This window comes from Vombatus ursinus, unplaced genomic scaffold (assembly GCF_900497805.2).
Source record: "Vombatus ursinus unplaced genomic scaffold, bare-nosed wombat genome assembly UNPS02014822.1, whole genome shotgun sequence".
Lineage (NCBI taxonomy): Eukaryota > Metazoa > Chordata > Mammalia > Diprotodontia > Vombatidae > Vombatus > Vombatus ursinus.
The window spans coordinates 16,143,973-16,171,907 of record NW_020954600.1 but is presented as its reverse complement, the minus strand read 5'-3'; the positions used below and the strand labels follow the sequence as shown (position 1 = coordinate 16,171,907).

The 27,935-nt window shown below is 37.4% G+C and overlaps 1 protein-coding gene across 5 annotated transcripts in view; it reads right to left on the bottom strand.

The window, feature by feature from the left end:
- IMMP1L (inner mitochondrial membrane peptidase subunit 1) overlaps positions 1 to 27,935 on the bottom strand; it is a 95,377-nt gene that overhangs the window by 19,772 nt on the left and 47,670 nt on the right. For 4 of the 5 annotated variants that reach the window (XM_027837777.1, XM_027837774.1, XM_027837776.1 and 1 more), the window contains 3 exons: positions 14,331 to 14,464; positions 6,616 to 6,704; positions 4,276 to 4,402 (listed from right to left, as the gene is read on the bottom strand). In XM_027837777.1, the coding sequence (XP_027693578.1) occupies positions 4,276 to 4,402; positions 6,616 to 6,704; positions 14,331 to 14,435 (321 nt within the window). In that variant the 5' untranslated portion in view covers positions 14,436 to 14,464. Of the gene's footprint in view, positions 1 to 4,275; positions 4,403 to 6,615; positions 6,705 to 14,330; positions 14,465 to 19,922; positions 20,103 to 27,935 lie in introns of those variants that run through there. The other variant, XM_027837778.1, reaches the window with a different exon arrangement.

Genomic DNA, 27,935 nt, shown 5'->3' with positions numbered 1-27,935 from the left:
AAGTGCCTGCCTCAGTCTTTTCCTTTTTTCTTCCATGCACTGACTGGCTCTAGAGCACAGCATTCCTGTGTAGCCTCCATTTGTCATGAAAACATATTTTACACTGCCCCAGAGGAGGGGGAGACACCCTCACAAGTGCAAAATGTCAAAGCTAGGCTCTTACGACACACAAATTCAAGGATCTCTAAGTTTCTCCAATAGCACGAGCTTTGACTTTTCCCTGCCAAGTCTGGAAAGGTCACAGCAGAGATCTATTACTATGTGGAGACAGCTCAATTCTAGGTCTGCTAGAAAAATCTCTGCATCTTCTGTATTCTGGTACTTGAGAGGGATCAGCCATTTATTTCATTAAACACCTCCTATACCTGCTTCCAGGCATGGTGGGAGGTGCTGAGCCAGAAGAGCTATGCCAGAATCAGCAGAAATTTTAGAAGTCCCTCATTAGGCCACAGTACATAGGGTCAGTCTGTCTCAAAATCTCCATGTAGGCTTTCAAGTGGAGGCTTAGCTTTCTCTCCAACATCATTAGAACAGTGTTTTATGTTTCGTATCCTACGTTAGCTTGCAGACATTCCTATCTAATAACTAAATAAATGGTGTTTTGAAACTCAACTTGCCTACAGATCAAATTTATACAAATCAGGGACATACCTATCCCTATTAGGTAACTTCTTTTAAGTTGTGTGATATTTCAAATTAAGCAACTTCATAGCAAATTACTGACTTCTAGCTGAAGACTGGAGAGTTTCTCTAGTATAGGAAGGCAAGTGAGGCAAAGTACTCAAACCAGGAAGTTTGTTCTTAAATAATCCCAAATTCAGCTCACAGCTCAGTAGCCAAAACTACTTCAACCAACTGAAAGAACTGCTCTTACTCCATAGAAACTTATGGAAAGCACAGCAAAAACATCCTTCTGGGGATTACCTTGTTTCCAAAACCTTAATGTAAAATATAAATCATGGTTTCTGTGTGGCAGAATCTCCCCAAACAAAAAAAACGTGCTGCTTTCCCTAGGCTTCTGGAATGAGTAAAATGGTTCTTTTGCTCTTAAGTAGGGATCTGTTTAGGTTATTTTTTGCCAGCTTGTGAACAATGCTATCTCTTTCATATGCTAAAATGTATATTCGAGGTTCCAGACAACAGGGTGTTGGTATTTCATTTTCTGAACTGGCTACAAACAAGGAAGGACAACAGTAACTTTGTCTATTCACATTTAATACTGATACTCATTGTAGTTTTGCAATATTTAATGAATAGTAGATTTCTAACACAACTCCATCAACAGCTGAATAGTAGTATCTCAATCTTATAAGCAACAACGATTTACTAAGAATTTGAACTAGAAAGGAAAAGAGGCCATTTCAATAAAAGACAGCACCACTGTTAGCTTAAGATAGCCAAACAGAAGCCTACTCCAAGGAGGTGGAGCATGAAAGCTAGCAGTCTGGACATCTCTTCAGAGACTTCCAAACTTGGAGGAACTGTTTGTATAAATTGGCTTGATTAATGAAACCTATTTGCTGAATTGGTTCTGTAAAAGGTACAACATGAACTTCTTTAGCCTGACTAGGCCAGATTGGAAAACATGAAGAAAAGATACTCAGAAATCACAGGCTTTTCTTTCAGAAGCAATATTAATATCTGATCACCAAAGACCCCACTGCTTTCTTTAATTATAACATTCATCCACTTTAAAAAACAAAATTTGAGAAATAGCTAGAAATAACAATTGGACAATTTAAACACAGGCTATCTTATTTAGATTCATAAATGTACCAGAACCCATGAAGGGACTAGTAAACAATGTAACAAAATGGCAACAAGATCTAATTTATCCAAAATTCAAAAACACTACACCCAATATATGGTTTGTAATTATCTTAAACTAAAGATAGTAGTCATTTTTAAGAGAGTAACCTTTGAAGCATTGATTGATGATTGTTCAAATACTATAGATCAATATTTTTCCATTAAGAAATTAAATACTCTGGAAGTATATAATGACCTCAATGTAAGCACTAATTTTCACTCATTAAAACATCTTGTGACTGAGTACTTCCCATCTGCCACACCAGTTCCCTTTGGTCACGCAAAATCATCTAAATTGTACTTTCCTTAGTAAGTCTTGTCTGATTAGCGGCAAAGACTGCTTTTAACTGAGCTCCGCAATCCTGCTAATGCCCCTCTAATAATACTTGGAGAGACAAAATATCTAAAGTAAACATGAACAAAAGTGGTTTTATGTCACCCATCTTGTTTTTCGCGCGTTAAAGTTTACAGATGGCACCTAACCCAACTAAATGAGCTTTGGGAATGGAAAGGGGTCCATGAAATGGTAGCATTGTCACATAATGCTGGATGCCACATTTAGAGAAATTTAAGAGTATTTTTGAAGATGGAAAATGAACTGCTAGTGAGGATAATCCCCCTCTTTAGGGGGTCTTCTGTTCTCCTAGGTTCCTTATCATCCTTATCATCTAACATTTACTATATGCCCAGTGAGAACAGTACTAGAAGATGAAAAAAAATCATATTAATGACTATAGGGGTTCATCATTGGTGCTCAATAAATGGCATAGCAATCACTCGATCAAAAGAATTTAGAATATTCAGTAAGGAGCTCTTCTAATGACTTTGTCAGGCCTAGGATTTCAATCCCATGCAGATCAACAGCTCTATTGTAACTGATAGCCTTAGTTCTCTGGGGTACTGAAAAGCTAAATGGGCTTGCCCAGGGTGACAGCTGAATGGCAAAGCGGCATTCATATGGGTCAAAATTCAATATAATTATGAAGGTAAATTAATCTAGCCATACAAATACTGACCTCGGAAGGTGCTCACCATTAACTCTTTAATCTATTATTTTACCATACTGGCCTGGTCTCTGTTCCTGATATTACATGTTCTAGCTCCTGGACCTATGCCATGGTTCCAGGCTGTCACCAGGCCTGGAATGCTCTCCCTCTCAACCTCCAGTTCTTTGAATCCTTGGCTTCCTTTCAGAATCAGTTTTTAAGTCTTCCGTAGGTGGCCTCTCCCAGTCCCCTGAGCTGCTAGTGCCTTCCCCTCTGAGACTGCCTTCTGTCTGCTTGGTATGTACATACACATGTGGTCTTCTTTAAAATGTGGATAAGCTACCCGAGAGGAGGGACTGTTTTTGTATTTTCATTGTATCCTCAGCACTTGCCACAATACCTGGTACATAAGGCCTTAATAATTGCACACTGATTGGTTAATTGAAGAAATTTAAAACTCCAAAGGAGTTTAAGATATTATTACTGTAGTAAGCTGCCTTGCATGCTAGAGTGAGTATGTGTGAATGACACTACCCTCTATCCTCCCTCTAATGTACCATGGCTGGCATGATGGACAGCTGCAGGGAGGAAGTAATGAGTGATCACATCATTGATTCAACATTTCTGGAGCACTTACTATATTACGTACAAGACATTTCTCCTTCCTTTATTTGCATTGTAATATCTGCCATTACCCTTAGCTTCCAATATTAGAAATAAGTAGGAGATAGAAAGTGAGTGATTACTCTGTTTATAAGATAAATCAATGTAGTGGTTGAAACTTAAATGATATGAAACATACTAGTCATATCACAGTCAAGCTTAAAACTTCTTAAGAAATGCAAATTATGGATTCCCAAGTGAATGTGACCAAACATTTAAAGAACAATTCACTCTGACGCCATATAAACTATTTCAAAAAATAGGTGAAAAAGGAGTCCTGTCAAATTCCCTTTACAGCACAAATTACGGTGCTGATAAGCTGAGCCTGGAAGAGCCAAAACAGAGAAAGAAAACAAGAGACCCATTTGCCTAATGAATATTGATGCAAAAATTTAAAATAAAATGGTAGGAAGGAATTTATAGCAATACATCACAAGGATCATATATAATGATCTGGTGGGATTTATACCAGGAATTCAGGGCTGGTTCAATATTAGAAAAACTATCAGCACAATTGAACATATCAACAACAAAAACAATAGAAATTATATCATTATATCAAAACAAGCAGAAAAAGCTTTTAACAAAATACAACACTCATTCCTATTTAAAAAACAACAACAAACACTAGAGAACATAGAAATTGAGAAATCTATCTAAAACCATCAGCAAGCATTATCTATAATGGGGACAAGCTAGAAAGAAGCCTTCCTAGTTAGATCAGGAACATTAAAGTCCGACTTTCTTTTTTAGGTGTGTTTACTTCCTATTAATCAACCATAACACAATGTAGAGCACAAATCGTGTCATTACTTACGTAACTATGGCTTTTAAGGTAATCTGACGGGCTGTGCGTGAAAACTTTATCTCCTTCCAAACCAATTACTCTTTTACAAATATTTGATTTAGGATCACTTGGACTTTTGGCAATTATAATGTCACCTCTGAAAGGAAAAATTAAGAAAAATTTCAAGATGCTTACCAAATGTTATTTATGAGACACAAATATGTCAGTGATACGATTCCAGCACATCCTATACATTATGCTCCAATACATGTGATACATTTACTTAGCACTTTACAGTTTCTTATAATAATCACTAGTATTTACAGAGTGCTTGAAGGTTTACAAAGCTCTTTGCAAATATTATTTCACTTGATCCTCAAAAATGGAAGGTAGATGTTATTATCCATATTTTAGAATTGAATAAACTCAAGCAGACTGTGATTAAGTGACTTGCCCAGGGTCATACAGCTAGTAAGTATCTGAGTCCAGGGTCAGGTCTTCCTGACTCCAGGTCCAGTGCTCTATCCACTACACCACCCAGTTCTCCTTTGATTTTCATAAACCCCACTCTAGGAAGTAGGCAAATATTATTTTTCCCATTTTACCAATCAGGAAACTGAGACTCAGAGGAAAAATTACTTTTGCAGGACAAATACCCCCAAAATGGCAGATTTTGGACTAGAACCCAGGTCTTCTCACTTCCAATCCAATGTTCTTTCAACTACCCCAAATACACTGATGTGGTCTCATGTTTAAAAGTCAGAAGTCATCAATTAATGTGGTAGCAAAGGCATGACTGGGACCTCCTACATCTGTGCGCTCCATGATCTGTTATTTCCCCCACTTCTGGGAGATATCACCCGCACACTAATCTTCAGAAATAAAACATGGAAAAAGAACCCACCATAAACCTCTCAAAATTAGCTATGTAAAATGAATCATACTACTATCCAGTAAACAGGGTTCCTACTTTGAACAGACAGAATAATTAGAAGGATCAACCCTGCCTTCAAGGAAGTCAAAGATAGTGGCCTTAGTTATGCTGAACAATCAGGTTTGTTTGCAAGACAAGTCAACATTTAGTTCCATTCACTGGAGAAATAAATAACACTGTATTTGAGGTCAATTCAAAAAATTTTACTTAGTGTCTTCTATATATCTTACAGCTAAAAGATTCTGTAACATACTCCCTGCCTCCAAGAAGTGTACAAATTTGTTGGGGAGAGTGATATGAGAAAAAAAAATTCAAGTACAATAAACGAGAGAATATTAAATACTAAATTGTGGCACTGGTGTGTGGTACCTCATTAAAAATAATATTATCATTATTGCCAGGCAGTATGGGGTAGCAGGTGAAGGAGGGCCTTGAAGTCAGAAGTTTGGGGCCTGAATTAGACCTCGGTTTTCAGCTATGGGTGATCAAGAACATCACTAAATTTCTCAGAGTCTTGATTTCAGCTTTTGTAAAATGAGGATAATAATTACCGCAGTATTTATTTCATAGATTCATGAGGACCAAATGAGTACAACAAGCATTTTGCAAATCTTAAAGCAATACCTAAATGAATTATCATTTCCACCTCCATTATGGGAGATTATGAGTGAGAGATCTGTGTGGGCTGGAGGAATATGAGGTGGCTTCATGGGAGAGTAACGTGTGAGGTGGAGACTGAAGGTCAGTTCAGACTTACACAAGTGCAAAAGAATGGGGAACACACAAAGAACAGTAATTGTGTACATATGCATATATATTTACACACACACATATACAACATATAAAATACTGACCCATACACTACACATATATGTATATGCATTACAGAATAGATTCCTCTGCCTACACTAGACACCCATATTCTCTCTATAAGGAACTGAAATCCCCACACTAAAAAAAAGCTCAAGTAAATCACGAACATCAAAGTAAAAAAGGCCATGAGAATTACGTGGGGAATCTACAATTATTGTGGACAAGGAATTCGTATCTTTTCAAGGAAAATATTTTAAAGGTTAACCCACAAACAAGAAATTTACCTTTAAAGAACAATTGGACCTGTCTACAAATAGAAAGGGTTGCCTCAGTAGTTAGTGAGTTCCTTGTTACTAGAATTCTTGGGGGAGTCAGGAGGACCTAAGTTCAAATCTGGCCTCCGACACTTGACGCTTACTAGCTGTGTGACCCTGGGCAAGTCACTTAATCCCTATTGCCTCACCAAAACAAAACAAAACAAAAAAAATTCTTGAAGCAGAGGTCAGATGGGATAAAAGAGGTCCGTGCTTTGGATGAAGGAGGGCCTAAATGAACTCTCTGATCCTCCTCTTATTATAATCTTCAGAAATTTCTCACTTCAAAATTCCATGAATGAAATTTACCTTTGGATAGCATAAAAATGTCGGCTAAGATTTTCTGCGAAGACAATGTCAGAACTCTGTATTGTAGGCTCCATTGATGGTCCAGAACACTATAAAGAGATAATTTTATAATTAGAAAATATTTATCTAACAGAAATTATGAATTTTTAAAAATTCTTTTAAAGAAGCCCTACACCCCCAAAGCTCTTGCTATTCATTATTTTTAAATAATTCTCAAGATAACACACTGGGTACGTACTTATAATTGAATTCAACAAACATTTATTAAGTGCTTACTATGTGCTGGCCACTGGGGATACACAGCCAAAAATGACAGTACCTGATATCAAGAAGATTTCATTCTACTAGGGGAAACAACCCTTACAGGCAAATAAATATAAAATCATTTGCAGAAGGGAAACCAATAGCTAGAGGGATTCAGAAGGGCTTTACCTAGGAAGTGGCACACATTCTGGGTTTTGATGGAAATGACAGATTTTCAGAGGCAGAAGTAAAGAATGACTGGGAGATGGCCTGTGCAAAAGCAGAAAGCCAGAAGAAGGAAGGAGAATCATGTGTAACAGACAGTAAGAAGGCCAGCTTGGCTGCACTCCGACAGATGAAAGGAAGTAATATATAACATGTCTGGAAAGGCAGGTATAGTCCAGATCGTGAATGGTTTTACATATAGAAGTTTACATTTTAACCTAGAAACAAGAGGGGGCCACTGGAGTTTTCTGAGGAGAAGGATGTGGCCAGACCTGTGCTTTAAGCATGTCCACTCTAGCAGCTTTGTGGAGGATGGACTGAAGAGGGAAAAGACTTGAGCCAAGGACATCAATTAGGGGGCCTTGCAATAAACCAGACAAGAGGAAATGAGGTCCTGAAGCGGGGAAGAGGCTGAAGGAGCAGAGAGAAGGGGACAGATGTGACAAACGTTGTAACAACTGGAAACTGGATATGTAGGGATACAGAGACAAAAACCAATTCCTGCCCTCAGGAATCTTATATTCTACCGGAACAAAACTCATAAACTCATATGTACTCAAAATATTCAAATGTATCTGTGATCTCACTAATGTGTATGTTCTCAATTAATCAAAACTGAACCTCATCCATGCTCACCCTGCTGTGTGACCCATGTCCACACTGTGCCACAGGTTCACAGCAGAGGGCTACCCAATATGCTTTCTCCTCCTATCACAAGGATACCAGTAGCAGATAAGAGATGTCCTCATCCTCGTGCAGGATAATCCCATTGTCTTTTATAATCATATATTTATTTAAAAATATTGTTTATTCCCGTTCTTCACGGGTCCTTGTGTGTCATGTGCTTCAGCCTGCTTCCCCTGGTCATGGGCCTGTACATTACCTTTGGTGTGATACACTTTTAGTTCTTGGAGACTGGGGTATTCTATGATTCCCAGTCATGCAATGACAGTGGGAGCACATTGGTATTAAAAAGAGAAGCTTTTCGGGGGCAGCTAGGTGGCACAGTGAATGGAGCACCGGCCCTGAAGTCAGAAGGATCTGAATTCAAATCCAGCCTCAGACCAAACATTTGATACTAACTAGCTGTGTGACCCTGGGCAAGTCACTTAACCCCAATTGCCCCCCACCCCCCCAAAAAAGAGAGAAGCTTTTGTTTCTAGGAGAAGATTGGGGTCACTAAAAGAGCTTTATAAATTGCCTGAGCATAGCCTACCTTACTCTCCTATTCATTTTAGGTTCAACTTATTATATGTTTGTAGCATCTAAGACCACAGGATCAGGATCATAGACTGGGGGCTGGAAGAAACCTTAGGTACCCAGTATAAATGGACAAGACCCCTAAGGTGTCAATCTAAATTGCAAGTCAATGTGGACAAAAGGCATACATGATTTGCTTTGTTTTTCCTTTGCAGGTGGGGATTAAATGAGATATTTATAAATATCTCATTTAATCTTCAAAGGAGAAGGAAAGAGATAAGCACTATTAAGCACCTATGTCCCAGACATGGTACTAAAAGCTTTGGAGATAATATTGATTAGATACAGATCTTTTCCTAGAGATATCTTGCAGTTTTTATCCTGGGACTCAATGCAACAAGCATGGTGTCATCCACAAACAGGAACATCTGAAGGACTTCATCATCTACAAAGTATCCCTCTTTGACCTGGAATTCTGTGCTGGATCTCTTCCATTATAATGGAATACAGCCCTTTGTTTTATGCCACCCTAGATGTTAATGATCAGAAGACTGTCAAAAAGGTCATGCTACAACTTTCATGGAACCATGAATAACTTTGATGTTTTCATGGGAGACCCTTTGTTGGAGGACAGCCTTCAAGGTGGTATTCTGCTCCACCAAATCAAATGCTGGGATATAATCAACAATAAGCAACAGTGGGATGTTGTATTCTTAATATCTTTCAGTCACTTGTATGAGCATACAGATATGGTCTACTTTAGAATATCACTTGAAAAAGCCCATTTGTTTCTCACTAATAATTAACCAACATTTATCAAGTGACTATTATATGCTAAGCACTGCACCAATCACTGGAGACATAAAAAGAGGTAGATAGTCCTTGCCCTCCAGGAGCTCACAATCTAATGGCAGAAGACAATAAACAAATATATACAAATAAGCTTTACAGGATAAATATCAAATGAATAAAATAAAGGCACTAGAATTAAGAAGGGTTGGCAAAAGCTTCTAATACCCTCACTGAGGATGCTTCCAATGCACATGTCAGTAATTTGCACAAACATTCTGTATAGACAGGAAAGTAGACATAGAGATCAGTAGTGCTGATGTTCTTTTGATCACTTTTTGGGGGTAGGGAGGACTAAGACTTTTTTCCATTTGTTTTATAATTTCCCCTCCTTCAGATAACTTGCAAATTGAGCTCTCAATACCCTCACAATGGTGTCATCTCTGGCACAAAACTCCTCTATATACACTTGGTCTAATTCAGAAGCTTTCCTTTCCCTGGTGCCATTTCTAATTGTACAGGCATATCCAGAAGTGTGATAACAAACACCAGGCATAGTTAGGAGAGGAAAGGAACAAGCATTTATAGAGCACCTGCTGTGTGCTAGGCACTGTGCTAAGCGCTTTATAAATATCTCATTTAATCTTCACAACCCTAGGAGGGAGGTGCTGTTATTATTTTCATTTTACTGTTGAGGAAACTGAGGCAAACAGATTTAAATGAATCACCAAGGGTCACACAGCGTGTAAATAAAGCCATATTTGAAATCAGGTCTTCCTGACTTCAGGCCAAGCACTCTATCCACTGTGACAAATAACTGTCTCTAATTTCCTCTAGTTGTTCCCCAGTCCTTGATAGTGGAAAAATTGTTTCAAGAATTTGTGCATTTTTTCCATTTTTCTCGGGTTTATTGTTCCTCTTCTATTTTTATACTTAAATGCCCTTGGCAAAAGTTTGTTTAGTTTTTTCTCCTGCCACAATTTCTTTAAACTGGTTTTACACTTTACTGTTTTTCTCTGTTTTAAGAAGCAATGCTGTTTCCAATTTTTCATCACTGATCTCTACAAGATTTTACAAGTGATAACATATTCTGAAACAGTGTTGTCCTAGGTTGACATATCTTTTTTCTTGGTTTATAAGTCAGGTATTCGCTGACTAAAACACTTCTTTTGGCCTTTCTTGGTCTCCTTTTTTATATAGATTGATTTACAACAGCTAAATCTTTATGAAAATATTCTATTATCTATCTTCATCTATCCCATCCATATCCCACTTTTCATCATCAATAACTTGTTTAAATAGGTCAAGATGTAGTTGTTTTGATTGCATATCATGTCTTTTAATTTTATTTTTATTCTTTTTAAAAATATTATATTAATTTTTATCTCTTTTCTAATAATATAGTCAGTGTTCTATCTACAGACAGTTGACTTGGGAATCATCCCTACATCAAAAATGAGTGTTTACCCATTTGTTAACATTTAATTCATTTCATTTTGTTGTGGGATATTATTTGGTACTGCACAGAACTTTCCAATTTTTCTCTTGAAGAAAGTGTTCAATTATTACACCATAAGAAACTGCAAATATGAAGAATACTGAGACACTGGCAAGATTTAAAGTTATTGATGCAGACTTAAATAAGCAAAACTAGGAGAATAATTTATGCAATGTCCACACTAATGTAAAGGAAAACAATACTGAAAGACTTCAATCTTCAGAAAGATGTTGATCAATGTAGTGACCAGGTACAAATACAGAGAATTTGATGGTGAAGGATCTAACAGCAAAGAGATGGTGGACTTCTGGATTAAAATCACCAGCTATCAGAGTATATGTTGATATAATGTACAAGGTCTTGGAATTCTTCTCAGAGTTTCTTTACCTCTTTCTCCTTTGAAATGAATGTTAGTTCATAAGCTACAATTACTTTCATGGTGATATTTTTGCAAAAGCTGATCATGAACACTACCAATTCGAGATGACCAAATGTCCCATGAAATTGTGTTTCTTGCTACTTTGGAGCACACCACAAAAATGACTTCAACAATTCTTTATTTGCTTCTGCAAACCATCTTTCCATTCAGATAACATCATCTATTGGGGATTGGACAAAGAGTGGAACACTACTGACTAAGTTGAAACTTATGTGATTTCTAATGGTCTGATCCACTTTCCGCTACATACATAGCCACTATAGCTGCAAGAGTGGAAGGTCATAGGCCCATTTCATATTTTTCTTTCTATCCTGGGTCACCATAGCCAAAACCTTCATCACCAAGAGGCCATTCAACAGAGGATGAAGCTCTGAACTTAGCTTAGAAGTTCCTCAGAAAGCAGACTTAGTCTGTTGCCTGGACTATGCATAGATAAGCAAACATGAAGGATACACAAATACATAAAGTAATTTCAAGACATAGAGAACACTAATGACCAGGGGGCTCATAAAAGGCCTTGTGTAGGAGGTGGCACCTGAGCTGGGCTTTGAAAGGAAGGGATTCAAAGAGGTCGAAGATAGAAGTGAGGAGAGAATTTGTTCCAGAAATGGAAGACACCTTGCTTAAAGGGATGGAGTCAGAAAATGGAACATAATGTACAAGTAATTAATGGCTGGTATAAGCTAGTTTGACTGTAATGCAGAATAATGTGAAATGAGACTGAAAAGATGGGAGACAGATTACGAAGGGCAGATTACGAAGGGCTTTAAAAGCCAGACTAAGGATTTTTTATCCTAAAAGAAATATTGAGACAGTGAGGATCTTTATAAGAGTTTCACGTGGTTAGATTATGTTTCAGAAATATGAATTTGGCAAAAGTGTGGAAGATGAATTGCACAAGAGAGAGCCTGGAATGAGAATGCCAATTTGAAGGTTACTGCAATGGTGTAGATGAGGTTATGAAAATATGAACTAAGATTATGGCTAGGGAAAGAAAACATGATACAGATGTGATGGCAGAAACAGTAAGACTTTGCAAATAACTGAACATGGGGGAGAAGGGTGAAGAAGAGGGAAAAGGTAAATGATTCCAAGGTTGTGATCCTAAGTGCCTGAAGAATAGTGGTACCCTCAACAGAAAGGGGGAAATTAGACTAAGAATAGGTTTGGAGGTTTAATATAATGAATCCAATTTTGGAAATGGAGAGTTTAAGATGCATATGATTAGAAATTTCCAACAAACATTTGGTAATATGGACCTGAAGTTTCAAGAAAGAGAATAAAGTTGTATATATAGATGTGAGAGTCATCTGCATAGATGATATTTAGATTCATGAAAGCTGACAGGGATCATGGAGAGAGTATAGAGAGAAAAGAAAAGGGCTGGGAACAGAACTTTTGGGGATGCCAAAACTCAGCAAGCAGAAACAGGAGGATGATTCTGCAAAGAAGTATGAGCACAGACAAACCAGGAGAATGACTCAGAGAGATCAGTGTCACAGAAGTCAGGGGAGAAGAAGGTATCAGGGAGAAAGGATGGTCAATAATCTCAGAAGCTGTAGAGAGGTCAAGTAAAATGAGGGCTAAGAAAAGAATGCAGAACAATTAAAACAGCCTTCCTAACCTTGGAGAGATCAGTTCAGCTGAGGGATGGGGCAGACACCATATTCTTGGGAGTTGGAAAGTGAGTAAAAGGTGAAGCAACGGGGCTAACAAATATGTGACCTTTTAGGGAATTTGACTGGGGATAGCAGGATTAAGTGAATGTTTGCAAAGGATACAAGAGACTTAGGTAGACTGTAGACAGGAAGAAAGACTACATTAAAATAAAAGAGACTGCCAATTGCAAGTGATGATTGAAGGGACAAACAAGACCAGGGAGAAGAGCTGGCTTTTGTGAGAAAGGTAGACTCTTCATCAAAAACTGGAACACAGAAGGAGAGACCAGGGGATGATGAAGGGGTCATCCTTCATGGTAAGAAGGCACAAAATAGGAGAGAAAAGGATCAGGATGGGTGGCTTGTTTTCTCAATAAAGTAGGAAGCAAGGGCCCCTGCTGAGAAGGAGAAGGACAGTAGGATTTCAGAGACAGGAGATTTGGAATGACTTCAGTGAAGACTGTGGTGGTCAATCAGAAAGAAGTACAGTTTCACCTCCTAATCCAGGTAGTTGATATTAGATAATAAAGATCTGTGCTGAACCTAGTCAGCATGGTTTTATGACTTTCTTCAGTACGTTGAGTGGGAAGAGAGAAAGTGAATGTTTAATGGTGATACCCAAGGACTGCAATTTAGCAAAGCACGTTTGGTAAAAGGAGAAAGGGCAAAGAGGTTAAAGGGTAGAAGTTGGTACGGTGTTGAAATGGTCACCTGCAGAGTCAAGATGATGAAGACAGGACAGTGAAGTCAGAGCAAAGTTAATGTACCAAGAGAAGAGAGAGGGACAGACTGACTGGAAGTAATCGTGAAGATGAGAAATGGGTTTAGGAGCAAAGCAGAGGGAGAGATGGACACAACAGAGGTCGTGATCAAAGGAATTCTTAAAAATTCAGTGTCATGGAGGCAGAGCAGCTATAGTGTTGGTAGGAACAAACATATGACCATCTTCACACATGCCTGAAGTCAAGTAAAAGTCATCACCGCTGGCGCTGGGGAGCTTGGTGAATTAGTGTATCAGCATGTTCAAGGGGACACCAACATGTTCATTAAATCTTTCAGGTGTGAGGGGAGCAATTTGGAGCGGGAGGAGGATGCTGAGCCAGGTGCTCAGCACCTGGAAAAAGGCTCTCACCTCGAAGTGGGTAGATGGCTCCATGAAATGAATCAAGTGATAAAGAGGGATGGATTAACAACTTTAAAAGGAGAGGCTGCTTCGTAATGGTAGCAATGTACAGTGCAGAAATGGGAGTAAAAAGCATGCTCATTTATAGATTTCTTTGTGTCACAAAATGTTAGAAAAATTATGTTCGATTAATCCATATTGTTATTGAGGAAACTATCAGGATAGGGGACAAGTCCCTAACTTTATAATAATAATTCTCGGTAACATAGCTGTGCCCTCTTGCAACAGGTCCTTATGCCTGTTGGAAATAAAATACAAAGCTTAATGGATAATGGATCAGACTAAGTAATAAAAAAATCTTATTTTTTTAAACATCAATTAAAATTACATAGTCATACCTTCATCTAACCCCAGAATCTAAGGATATTTTATATTTCAAACTGCTTGTTTTGACTAACTAGTGAATGGTTACAAATACAGATCTTTTACCAAAACTTAAATGTTTATCAGTGTCACTGTTATTGAATATTCAAAACTTACCATGACAACACCACCAACGTATTCAAAGGCACAATGAGCTATGCAGCCATACTGAAGAGTATAGCCAAGAAGTCGAAAGGTTTTTCCCAGAATACTTCGAAGCATAGTTTTATGCAGACTCGGACACCACTGGCCTGATAATAAATTTTCAAAAGTTATATAAGCAATGACTTAAAAATCATTGTCAACATGCTACATTTTAAAATGGCTACACTTTTTAAAAAAGCATACCGTAATACCTGATATGAAAGTATCTGGGAAAGTATCAGGCTTCATATATAGGTGATATGTAGAATGCTATGCTAGAGTACACCACAACTATATATGATATGTAGTTATTCAAACAACTCATAAGATGGGTGCTCAAGGGGATCAAATGACATAATGGATACAAAAGCATTTGGGAAAGTGTAAAGCACTCTCCCAAACTGAGGCAATCACATTCCCTGATTCTTTGGAATGTTTCTCATCTCCGTCCCTCCCTCTTTCTTCCCACTGCTATTGCTCCTACCCAAGCTACAGCTCGGGCTATAACAATACCCCACCGATGTGCTTCTTTACTCTGATCCATCCTCCACCCTACACATTACCACCAGACTGTCCCATCTTTGCCAAGAAAACCCCAAATGGGGTCACAAAGATTCAGACACTACTGAAAAACTACTGAACAAAAAGAAGGATGCCTACCATCGCCATTATTTTGTAATCTAGTGACAGAAATATCAGCTAAACAATAAGATAATAAAAAGAAATTGAAGGAATAATCATAGGCAAAGAAAAATTAAATTCAAAACTCGTGTCAACGATATTATGGTGCACTTAGAAAACTCTAGAGTCATCTAGGAATGACTTGAAATGATAACTTCAACAAAGTTGTACGATATAATAAATCAAAACAAACCATCAACATTCCTCTATATAAGCAACAAATCCTAGCAGAAAGAGCTAAAAATGAAAATTCAATTCAAAATAATTAAATAAGCTTTAAGACAGTTGGGAGTATATCTATCAAGATTCACACTGAGACTATATGAATCAAACTATAAAATACCATTTGTAGAAATAAAAACAAACCCATATAATTGGAAAAACATTAATTGCTCATGGATAGGTTGAGCCAATATAATAAAAATCACAACACAACCTAAAAAATTTACTTACATACTTCTATATAAATTTACTACATCAACCAAATTTCTGAAAAAATAATAATGAAATTCATAGAAGCAAAAAAGGTCAAGACTAATAATGAAAAACAATGAGAAGGAAGGTCTATCAGTAGCAGATCTCAAACTATATTACAAAGCTGTAACCACTAAAATGAGTTGACACTATTTTTAAAAATGTAATGGAATATTATACCATAAGAAATCATGAAATGGACAATTTCAGGGGACATTGGGAAGACCTCTATGAACGGATGATATATAGTGAAATGGGTGGAAATAGAATAACTTATGTAACAATAACATTTTGGAGAAAAACAACTTTGACCAGCTTTAGAATTCTGATTAAGACCATGATAAATCAAAGGAATAAAGATGAAATAACCCACTAACCTCTTGACAGAGAGATGAAGAACTTAAAATGCAGAAATACATTTTCAGACATGGCTAATGTAAGATTTTGTTTTGCTTGACTATAAACTATGTATTCAGGAACTGTCGGATCTATTTACTTTGACCTAACCTCTCTCCTGACCTCCTAAACATGTCCAAAATAAAACTTACTGTGTTTTCCTCAAAACACTCCCCTCTTTCTAATTTCTCTGTTACTGTTGAGGATACCACCATCCTCCCAGTCACGCAGGCTTAAAACCTAGATGTCATTTTCAACCTCTTGTTCTCTCACTAACCATCCTCCCCCCATATCCAATCCATTGCCAAGTCCTGTCAATTCTACTTTCACAACATCTTTTTACATCCCCCTTCTCTCCTCTGACACAGCTACCACTCTGGTGCAGGTCCTTATCATCTCTCATCTGGAATACTGCAATATAGCCTTCTAGATGGCCTCTCTGCCTCAAAGCCCTCCCCTCTCCAGTCCATTTTCTATTCAGCTGTCAAAGTGATCTTCCTAAAGTACAGGCTTGGCCAAATCATACCCCTACTCAAATTCCAGTGGCTCCTTATTACCTTCAGGACCAAAAAAAAGATACTCTGTTTAGCTTTCAATGCCCTTTAACTTGGTCCAGTCCTATCTTTCCAGTCTTTTTACACTTTGCTATTTCTACTGGACTCTGTGATCCAGAGACACTGGCTTCCTTGCTGTTCCTCACAGAGACCACTCTATCTCCCAGCTTTGGTGCATTTTCACTGGCTGTCCCCCATGCCTGGAATTCTCAACTTTTTCATCTCTACCTCCTGGCTTTCCTGACTTTCTGATCCCAGCTACAGATCTAATTTTCTTCAAGAAGCCTTTCCCAATCTTCCTCAATTTTAGTGGCCTCCCTCTAAGACTATCTCTAATTTATCCTGTCTATATCTTGTCTATACTTAGTTATTTGCTTGTTTTCTCCACCATCAGATTGTGAGCTCCTTGAGGGCAGGGACTATTTTTTGCTTTTCCTTATATCCACAGTGTTTAACATGCAGAAGGCATTGACTAGACCTATTCTGTTTTTAGCTTTTTAAAAATTTGCTCAATAGAATGGGGCAGAGTGGGAGGCATCAATTAAGTTTTTTTTTAGTTTGTCAATTAAAAAATAAAATAAGCTTATTTTTTAAAGAACAAAAGGTCTAGAATATCAAGGGAAATAATTAGAAAGTATAGGAGTATAGTCTGACTAGATTTCAATCTACATTATAATGCAGTAGTCATCAAAATTACTTGGACCTGGTTAAAAGAAATGATACAAAAGTAGATGGGTTGAACAGACTAGATAAGCAAGAAGCATAAGCAACCAAAAAACAGTAGAATAGCACTTGATAAATCATGAACATAAATTTTTAGAGAGACTTTCTTTTTGGTAAGAACTACTGAGAAAACTAGAAAGCAGTTTATCAGAAATTAGTTTTATACCAATATCTTAAACCATATGCTATAATCAACTCAAAATTGATATGCAACCTGGATACAAAAGGTGACACCATAAAAAATAGAAGATAATAAAATAAATAATAAGAAAATTATCTTTCTCATCAGAACTATAGCTAGGAGGAGAATGCTTAACTAAACAAATGATAGAGAATATGTGAGAGAGAGATATTGATGGATGTCAGACATAGCCACTATATCACATTTTTTCTTGTTTTTATTTGTCACCAAGAATGGTTCAATGGAGTAGAATATGAAATTACTGTGATATAAATATAGCCTAAAGAAATCAACAAAATGATTTTTTCTTTAAAGAATAGGTTGCATTATACTTTCCTTATTTGCTGTTTTGATAGAATTATTAAACTGGTATGTTCGGAGAATAATGTAGTAATTTACTTAATTTTGTTGTTATTGTTTAGTTATTCAGTCATAACTGATTCTTCACAACCCCACGGACCATAGCATGACAATCTTGGCAAAGATACTAGAGTAGTTTGCCATTTCCTTCTCCAGCTCATTTTACAAATGAGGAAAATGAGCCAAACAGGGTTAAATGACTTGCCCAGAATCACACAGGTAGTTAAGTGTTTGAGGCCAATTTGAATTCAGGTATTCCTGACTCTAGGCCCAGCACTTGATCCACTGAGCCACCTAGCTGCCTCCTACTTAGATTTTAGCAAGACATTTTGTAAAGTAACTAATAGGAGAAAGTAATTCCTTATGGAAAAGATGTAAAGATGCAGGTTTGAGGTATGGTTAAATGGATGCTATAGACAGTAAAGACATCTAAGAGTGTATCATGTAGTGAAGATGGTTAGTAAACACTATTTAAGGTCAAATCCTGCTTCAGTTCTGAGAACTGTACTTAACTAGATTATCCCTTAAACTCAATTCAGTTCAATCACTGATTAACTCACTTAGTCTTCACAAACTAGCATAACTTTAGAGATGAAAGGGATTTCTGTGGCTATCTTAGTCCAATCCCTAACCTCTCTAACATACACACAGTAAGGAGTGATCCAGCGTCTACTTTTAGATCTCCAATGGCAGCCTACCACCTCTTGAGAATACATACCCATTCTACTTCTAGACAACAGTACGCATGAGGAATTTTTTCTTGACATCAAGCCTAAATTTACTCCTTTACAACTTCTACATGTTCTAGATTCTGCCCTCAAGTATCAAACAGTTCAAATCTAATCCTTCCATTCGACAGATCTTCAATAACTTTAAATATTCAACAACTATTTATTGGAGTTCTACTATATACGAGGCACTGTGCTAGATACTTTGAAGATCATAAAGATGAAAAAGACATAGAACCTGCCCCCCAAGAAGCTTACAGTCCACTGTTTGGTGATCGTTGTTGTTTTTAAACTAAGCAATGTACCAAAGCAATGGACAGAGGAGCCTTAATGTACTTTAGCAATATGATTCTAGGATACAGTAATATCTGAAAACTTTCTTATTAAGTAATGAATAATTGGTAAATTAAAAACCCACTTAAAGTGAAAACAAAAATATACTACCCCTATAGTTATAGGTGTATATATATATATATACACATAGTATATATATAGTATACCCCTATATACTATATGTTTTAAAACTTATGTGTATTTAAAAATAGTTTTCATATTTTGCAAATGAATGTATAGCATCACAAAAGCTCTGAGGATTAACCAACTGAAAATGAACTTTACCTGCTATGCAAATTAAAATGAGTATTTCTATTAACTAGAATTTTCATGATTTTTGTTTGAAGCATAAAAGTGAAGAAAGAATAAGAAAAGACTCTAAAGCTTAACAGAGATACCATCTCAGAACGAGGGCATTTAACACTAAGAACAAGAAAATGGGTATTGCATTTAGAAACTAAAATAAAGTACTTTTCTCCTGTTAGAAACAATGTATTAGAAGAGCATACATGAGCCATATGGCACTCATCATGAAAATACTATTAATACAGATGAAAAGCTGAAATTGGATTATAAATCACTTAGCGCTTTGCCAAAATTCAAATCAGTCTGAGACACTATACAATACTGTTTCCACTCAGCTAAAGACTACTTAAAAACAAAATGATGTTGTCTTTGTACCATCCAGCATTATACAATAGTCCTGATTCCTTGAGAAGCCTTGTAATTAACTCCCAACTAGCACTCAATGGAACTATAAAGCCTTCTTACTCCTCAAACCTACACTCCTTCCTCACCCCCACCAAATGTTTATAAGGAAACATTCCCCTAAAATTATCAAACCGGTAGGTTAAAATTGAGCTTGATCTTTAAATGAAATATGAAAGTACTGTTTAAATGGTTTCTTCCTTTATGTTTTAATAAAGGCTCTTTGAGGAATCCCTCCTTCTTTGCAGAGATTGAGGAACTATGGTGTGAAATCCTGCACTTACTCTCAAACACAACTGAAATGTTGCTTAGTGTACTAAACTGCATTTTTCTTTCTTTGTGATTCCTTATTACAAAGGAAGGCTCTAAAGGGTTGAAAGGCAAGATCTATATTTGAAAAGTAAATAAAAATTGTTTAAAGAAATACCCTTCAAATTATGTATCTCATGGACAGGAAAGAAGATGAGAGGTGGCAGTTAGGCAGAAGAAAAATGTTCCTTGTGAAAAATGGAGCATGGAGATTCTCAAACTGCTTTGGATCTTCCTCCCTTAAAAGTGGAGCCAAGTCTCAAGAAAAAGGGAAGAGACACTTGTAGAGGAATTTTCCAGCCAATGCACATCTGCTCGCCCTAGACAAAAAAAGTTCAAGCGGAATACTTAACAGGTGTTGGATAAGGAAGATTTGTATTAAAACTGGCAAAAGGAAAGCTGATTGTTTTTTTTTTATTCTAAGGGAATCATAGCATAAAGCTGTAGTCCTAGTAGTATCTGAACAAATATTTAGGTACTTGGTTCTAATGCTGCAAGACATCATCCAGAGAATTCTGCTGCTTTTCTTACAAGACCATAAGCCCACACACCTGATTATTTCCCAGACTAGTAAAGAGAAAAACAAATTAGTACTTTCTACTTACGTACCCTCCTTTAAAAATATTGGATCAAAATGTCTATAAGAGATCCTTTCTTTTATTTTATTTTTGGAGGCAATCGGGGTTAAGTGATTTGCCCAGGGTCACACAACTAGTGTCTGAGGCTGGATTTGAACTCACATCCTCCTGGCTCCAAAGTTGGTGCTCTATCCACTGTAGCACCTAGATGCCTCAGAGATCCTCTCTTTTAAAGGGGAAAGCAGGTTAAAATTGTGTTAAAGAAACAACAGAACAACAATTTCGTATTGTATGTCATAAGCTACAAAAGCAAATTGTATAATTTTCAGCCACAGCAACATACAATATGTTGTTAAAGATTAAGGAAAACACCCACTTTTAAAATTTCCCACAATTTTAAGGGGTACAATGTCTCATCTAAAATATTTTTGGTATAATAAGCACTTCATAATAAAATTTTACTGTGATATAACTACTGTGCCACCTAAAACATGGGAATAAACTAAATAATTACTTCTTTCTAAAATAAACCTAGGAAAACAAAGAATTTTGTTCTAATTTATTTAATAAACATGTGTAAAGTGACTACTACCTGCCATGCACTGTTATGGCAATGGGCACATAACCACAAGAATGAAATAGTCCTTGTCTTCAAGGGGCTTGTGTTTTACCAGGGGAAACAATATATATCCCATCAGTAAACACAAAATATAAATTAAATAACAAGGTAATGTGGAAAATAACGTTCAGAAAACTTTTAAATTATTATATCGCTTAAATGTAACTTTATGTGACTAGAAATTGTTTGAATTCAGAATGTTATCCAGACCTCAGTAACTTCAGGAATACTGGAGAGAGTGATAAGGAATTTTAGTTTCCCTCAGATCCTGGATCCACGATCCACACCAAACATTACGTTTTGGGTCCACTCAAGCTTGTATTTGGGTTCCCTTGTGTTTGGGCTTCACCCAAATTATATTGAATATTTATATTTACTGACATCCACCTCAATCTATCCTGCTTTTAAGCTGACTTCTCCAGCAGTTCTTGAGCAGGTCTCCTTGTCTAAACCCTATAGGATGTAAACCTTCCAGAGCCTGGACAAGAAGGAGCCAACACCTTTTTTCTGGCTTAGTCTCTGCTACCAAGTGACCTAATACATTTCTTTCTAAAACTACTTTACATTTTGGGGTTCTCATGAATGACAGTCATTTGGGACGGGGTATCAGAAAAGAGCTCATGTAGAAAGTGGCCCTTGATTTGGATACTTAAGGAAGCTAGGGAGTCTTAAGATTCAGAAGGATGGAGATAGTGCATTTCAAGCATGAGGAACAACCTGTGCAAAAATGCAGACAAGAGATGGAAAGTAGCACATGAAAAGCAGAAAGCAGGCCAGTTTGGCTTGACGATATGTGTCAAGCATGGGAGCGTAAGTTTGGAAACTTAGGCTGGGACTAGAAAAAGAAAGATTTTAATTGGAAAATGGAGTTTCTACTTTAGGAAGAGCATAACAGGGCAAATGGTGACAATGAACTTCTAAAAAAGATGCAATTTTCTGCCTTCATTAGTGAGCCTGTTATTCCAATGACAGTATTTTATTCATCAGATTAATATTCAATTAAATTCTTTCTTTCCTACGTTGCAGAGTGCAATAACAAACTCTTTACAACACAGGGAAAAGGGGCAGCTAGGTGGCACAGTGGATAGAGCTCCGGTCTTGGAGTCAGAAGGACCTGAGTTCAAATCCAACTTCAGACACTTGACACTTACTAGCTGTGTGACCTGGGCAAGTCACTTAACTCTGATTACCTCACCAAAAACAAAACAAAAAAACCAAACCCACACACAGGGAAAAAATTGCATTGATGTATCAGGAAAAAGACTAAATTTTCTAGTCAACTTGGCAAGCATTTATTATGGGCCTACTAAGTGCACTTCAACAAACACTGAGGATATAAAGAAAGGCAAAAAATAGTCCCTGCCCTCAAGGAGTTCAAAATCTCATGGTGGAGAAAACAAGAAATCCTCAAGGAATCACATTACATTGGTTTAGGTCCACAGGATATTAACATGGGGTCTATGAACTTGGGTTTTTAAAAAAATATATTTTGATAAATGAAGTTCAGTATAATTGATTTTCTTTGCATCTATGTTAATTTCATTCATTTAAACCCATTATTTTGAGACAAGATCTTTTTCACCAGATTGTCAAAGAGGCTCATGATAAAAAAGTTTAAGAGCTCCTGTTTTAAGAGAAAATTGAGCCATACTTCTTAAAGGTTTTTAAATAAGGTGTTAAAAATCAATGTTTTGTTCATGAACACATTAATATTTGCAAAAAAGTACATCATTCACAACAGAGTATATATGACATACTTGGAATTTGCTCTAATAAAAATTATTTGGAATATAAATAGCTATAAATAATGAGAAAAGACATCACAAATGAAATAACAGTATAACTTTTGTGACTTCTTAAAAGGCAGAAAAGCGATAAATAACCAAGTTAAAAGAACAATTTTTTTTTTATTTTTAGGCAATTGGGGTCAAGTGACTTGCCCAGGGTCACACAGCTAGCAAAAAAGAACATTTTGAAATGATACTTTTTTGTCTCCAAAAATAGCTATTCCTAAGATCCATGAAGCCTGTTCACATCATTTTTGGTGGTTTTAGCTTTTCTAAGATAAACAATTTATTTACTATTTTAAAACCTTGTGAACCCTGTGTTCTGACATAGTAAATGTTCTGTTAGAAATCAATGTAAGTGGGGGCAGGTAGGTGGCGCAGTGGATAGAGCACTGGCCCTCAAGTCAGGAGGACCTGAGTTCAAATCCAGCCTCAGACCAAACACTTGACACTTACTAGCTGTGTCACCTTCGGCAAGTCATTTAACCCCAATTGCCTAAAAAAAAAAAAATATATATATATATATATATATATATCAATGTAAGTAAATATTGATAGTAACGTCATTAAATATCGATAGTAACCTCTATAGGAAGTTATACTAAGAATGTAAGTTGGACATGCTAAAGAAACTCTCTGCAGTAAAAGTTTTATAGGTTCTTTGAAAATTACTGTAACAGGCTCAGATTCTTATAATCTAGCCACAGCTTAGATTCCTAAAATCTAGCTATGGCTTAGATTCTTATAATCTAGCCGCTGCTTACCCATAATCAGACTCCTTAAGAGTCTGCCCAATATGACAGATGTTCTAATAAACCTTGTCTTTGGCTGAAAGAAGGCTTGGGCCGAATTCTTTCGGGCAGGATCCGCGTGTTGTGATTTTGGGGTCCCAGGACCCCTGAACTCCTAAACCACATCATTCTGGTGGCCCATACGGGGAAACTGCCTAACCCCAAGTTCTTCTCCAGCCAAGACTGGAAGGCATGTAAGCCTCCTCTCCCTCCCTCTCTTGCTCTGCAGTTGGGGTTGCTCTCCAAGCACCAAGGCTTGGAGATGCTTTTCAGGCAGACAGTTACAGGCTGTCTCGCACTCGGCCTGATGCTCTCAGGCTCTCGGTCCACTAGGTCGGTTCAAGGCCATGGACCTCGGTGCACCTTTCGTAGCATAGAGGACAAGGACGGGATGCCCTATCCTGAAGCGTATGCTCTGTTAATTCCCTCGGCACTAGGGAATTGGGGAAAACTGCAGTTGCTTTTTGGTTCCATGAGGCTTACTTACTCCCTTCCTTCTGCACCTCTGAATCCTCCTTCATGGAGGTTACAGGGAAAGTTAGAACAATTAAAAATATCTTGGCACATCTTGGAGGTTTTGTTATTGATCATCAGGGAGTTCTGAAACACCTTTTATTTTGCCCTCCCCCACCTGAAAAAGGAAGGAGGGGGAAGGGGCAGCAGCGTGGGGCCCCCCTGGCAATGGCCTTGGGCCCTAGGGCAACCTTTGCCTGGAAGCATCACCCAGGTTCAGCACATCCTGCTCAAGGTAATGAAGCTAGCCTCCAAACTTGGACTATGGGCCATTCACCTACAGTTGGTGGCAAACAGCGAGTACCAGCCAATGTCCCCCATCGTTCCCTGGATGCAGCCTGTGCTCAGTTCCAGTCAGCCTCCTCTTTGGGACCCCCTGGAGGCAGGGAACCCCTTGCCAGCAGGAAGCAGTTTCAGAAGCCAAGACCTTCTGCCCCTTACTCCAAAAGAATTTGGGTCCCATTTGTTTGAGGGGGGAATGATGGGGTTGGGATCTGGGCCCCAGAAAGGAAAAACCCTGGACTTTCTTTCCCACATGGCCAAATCTCTGGCTTTCACCTGAGGCTATAATCCCAACAACTGGCCTTTCATTGTGGCTACACCCAAATCTCCCCTCCATTGTTTTACCTCCCTATGTATGGCCCCTGGTCATTTCCCACCCTTAAGGCTCCATTCTCCCTTGGCCACAAGGTCCAGGTCCCAGGAGTTCTATTCACTCCAGCTTACTGGCCACTCCCAGATCCCTCCCGGAGTCTTTCTGTATAAAAGGTCTACCTTGTCTCTATTAAGATGCTCAGATTCTTATAATCTAGCCACTGCTGAGATTCCTATAATCTAACCACGGCTTAGATTCCTAAAATCTAGCCACGGCTTGGATTCTTATAATCTAGCCACTGCTTACCCATGTTCAGACTCCTTAAGAGTCTGCCCAGTATGACAGATATTCTAATAAACCTTGTCTTTGGCTGAAAAAAAAAAGAAAAGAAAATTACTGTAATAATAGTAGATATTCCTTAATCCACAAATTTTTTCTCAAGCTACAAATTTCTGAATGGCTCTTTCAATCTTGGATTGAAAATGCACAAATATTTTCACATAAAGTACAGCAGAAATGTAGCCATTCTCTATTTACTATTAAATGGCATGAATTTGGCAAAATGGATAGAGCACTGGGTCTAAAGTCAGTTAGACATGGGTTCAAATCCAGCCTCAGACATTTAGTAGCTGAGGCAAGTCACTTAACCTCTATCTGTTTCTGTTTCTCAACTGTAAAATGGTTATTACTATAAGAACACCTATTTCATGGGAGGATCAAATGAAATAATATTTGTACCACACTCAGCGTAGGTCCTGGCACATAATAGGAGCTTAATAAATGCTTATTTCCTTCTTTCTTTATGTGGTAACAAACTTTGTTGTTGTTGTTCAATTGTTCAGTCACACCTTACTCTTCAAAACCCCATGGACCACAGCACACCACCGTTACAGGGTTTTCTTGGCAAAGATACTGGAGTGGTTTACCCATGGAGTAAGGCAAAGAGAGGTTAAGTGACTTGCCCAGGGTCACACAGCAAGTGTTTTAGAACAGATTTGAATTTAAGTATTCCTGACTCTCAGCCCAGTGCTCTATTCAATGAACTACTCAGCTGCCTCGTGGCAACCAACTGCACCTCTTAGAAACAAATAATTTGGAACCAAATAGATCAGAAGTACAACAGCAGTGCTAACTTTGATAGCTGAGCTCATTTCAGATTTTTATGTAAATCAAGTATGTTTTATTGGATTTCTAGTACTTTATACATGCATGAATCAAGTATACATAGCACATAAAAGCATATACAAAATGATGTATGGTTTTTCGAAGTATTAATACTGAATTAAAAATAAATGTTTTGTTTATGTATTATTTTTAAGTGTTTTGCTCATGAATGTCTGCGAAAAAGTACATCATTCAAAAGACAGTTCATGAATACCAAATACTATTTGCTCTTAATCTGAAAGTGAATAAATTAATATTTTTATAGCAGTTTAAGGTTTGCAAAGTGCTTTATAAATATGATTTCATTTGATCTCCACAACCCAGAGAGATAGATGATATTACTATCCCATTTTACAGCTGAGGAAACTGAGGCAAACAAAGGTTAAATGACTTGCCCAGGGCCTCAGCTATTAAGTGTCTGAGGCTGGATTTGAACTCACATCTGAGTGACTTCAGGCCCAGTGCTCTGTCTACTGTGCTACCTAGCTGCTCTCATTCTATTGAGGTCATTGACATTCAGCAAAGAAAAAAGTTTGTGACTCTGGGCAAGTTTCAACATTAATGGGCCTAACTTTCCTCATATATAAAATAAAGGGACTAGACTAAATGACCTCTTAGATCCCTTCCAACTCTAAATATCTGTTCCTATGCTAGGATGAGAGTATAAAAATCAAGCTCTATAAAGTAAATATCTTAGAACTATTAACAAGACTAATTATCTTTGGTAGTGTTGACATTTATGTTGTATGGTATTTACCTGATGAATGTGATAATTTTACTTTAAGACTCTGCATTTATTGTATACTTGTAATAATTCTATATTGTATGAGATAATGTTTCAATTCTATACTAAATTGCTGAATCCATCCTTAGTTGGTAAAAGGACAGTTTAACTAAGAACCAACAAGTGATCATGGAAAACCTCGGAGCATTTATATTATTACTTAGTATCTTAGAACATGTTTTTTAAAAGACATCTGGAAAAAAAAAACACTTTTACATCAGCATTTTCAGTGACATTATATTATCAAAATGATAAATAACTATAAGTTTTCAGATACAAAATTATTCACATGTTGTAAACCACATTAATAAAAAATCTTGTGGCACAGTGAATAAAGCACTGGGCCTGCAGTCAGAAAGACCTGAGTTCAAATTTGTCCTCAGACACTTACTAGCTGTGTGACCTAGGCAAGTCACTTAACCTCTGTTTGCCTCAGTTTCCTCAACTGTCAAATGAGGATAGTAACAGCACCTTCCTCACAGGTTTGTCGCAAGGATCCAATGAGATATCTGTAAAGTGCTACATGAATGCTTATTTATTCCATCCCTCCCTTCTCAATATGCATATTAAAAACAAATAATTAAACTACAATCCTTGTATCTACAGGCACTATGATTTGGTCAAATAATAGCCTTATCATTATCACTGTACAAAAATTATTAACATTTTACATATAGTTACAAATGATCACCTCCATTGATGACAGTGATGGCTTCATTTTGAATTGGAAGGTAAAGTATATAAGAGAGATACCATAAATCCATTTCTCTTGCATTTAATAGTTACTGTGTTTTAAGGACAGCAAAGTCTACATCTGCTAAAAATTAAGACTGCACAATACAACACTTGCCTAATTTTTTTTCCACATATTCTTTGCCTTGATCACTTGACTTTTTTGGGGGGGGCAGGTAGTGGTTATAAAATTAATCACAGCTAGCAGGGTAGAAATCACTTTGAGCTTCATGAATGACATCCAAGAGAAGGGAAAGGATTAGTTCTCAGTTGCTGCCAGTTATAGCGCCAGGTGGCTTTTTCTGCAGTGAAGGTGTTACCGATAATCCCATTACACTGGTACTAAATCTTGCAGACATCAAAATTATCACCAAGGTTCCTTTTCATCCCATCCTTTCCAAATGACTGGAAGTCGCTTCACCTGAAAGAAGTCAAATCCACATGCAGCTGCTGTTTTAGCAGCCAGCGGACTCCCTGAGAATGCCAATCGCGATCCAATTTTGCTGTGCTGGTGGCCCCCTATTCCCTGTCCAATAATACATCTGTTAAAAAATCCTGCAGCTACAAA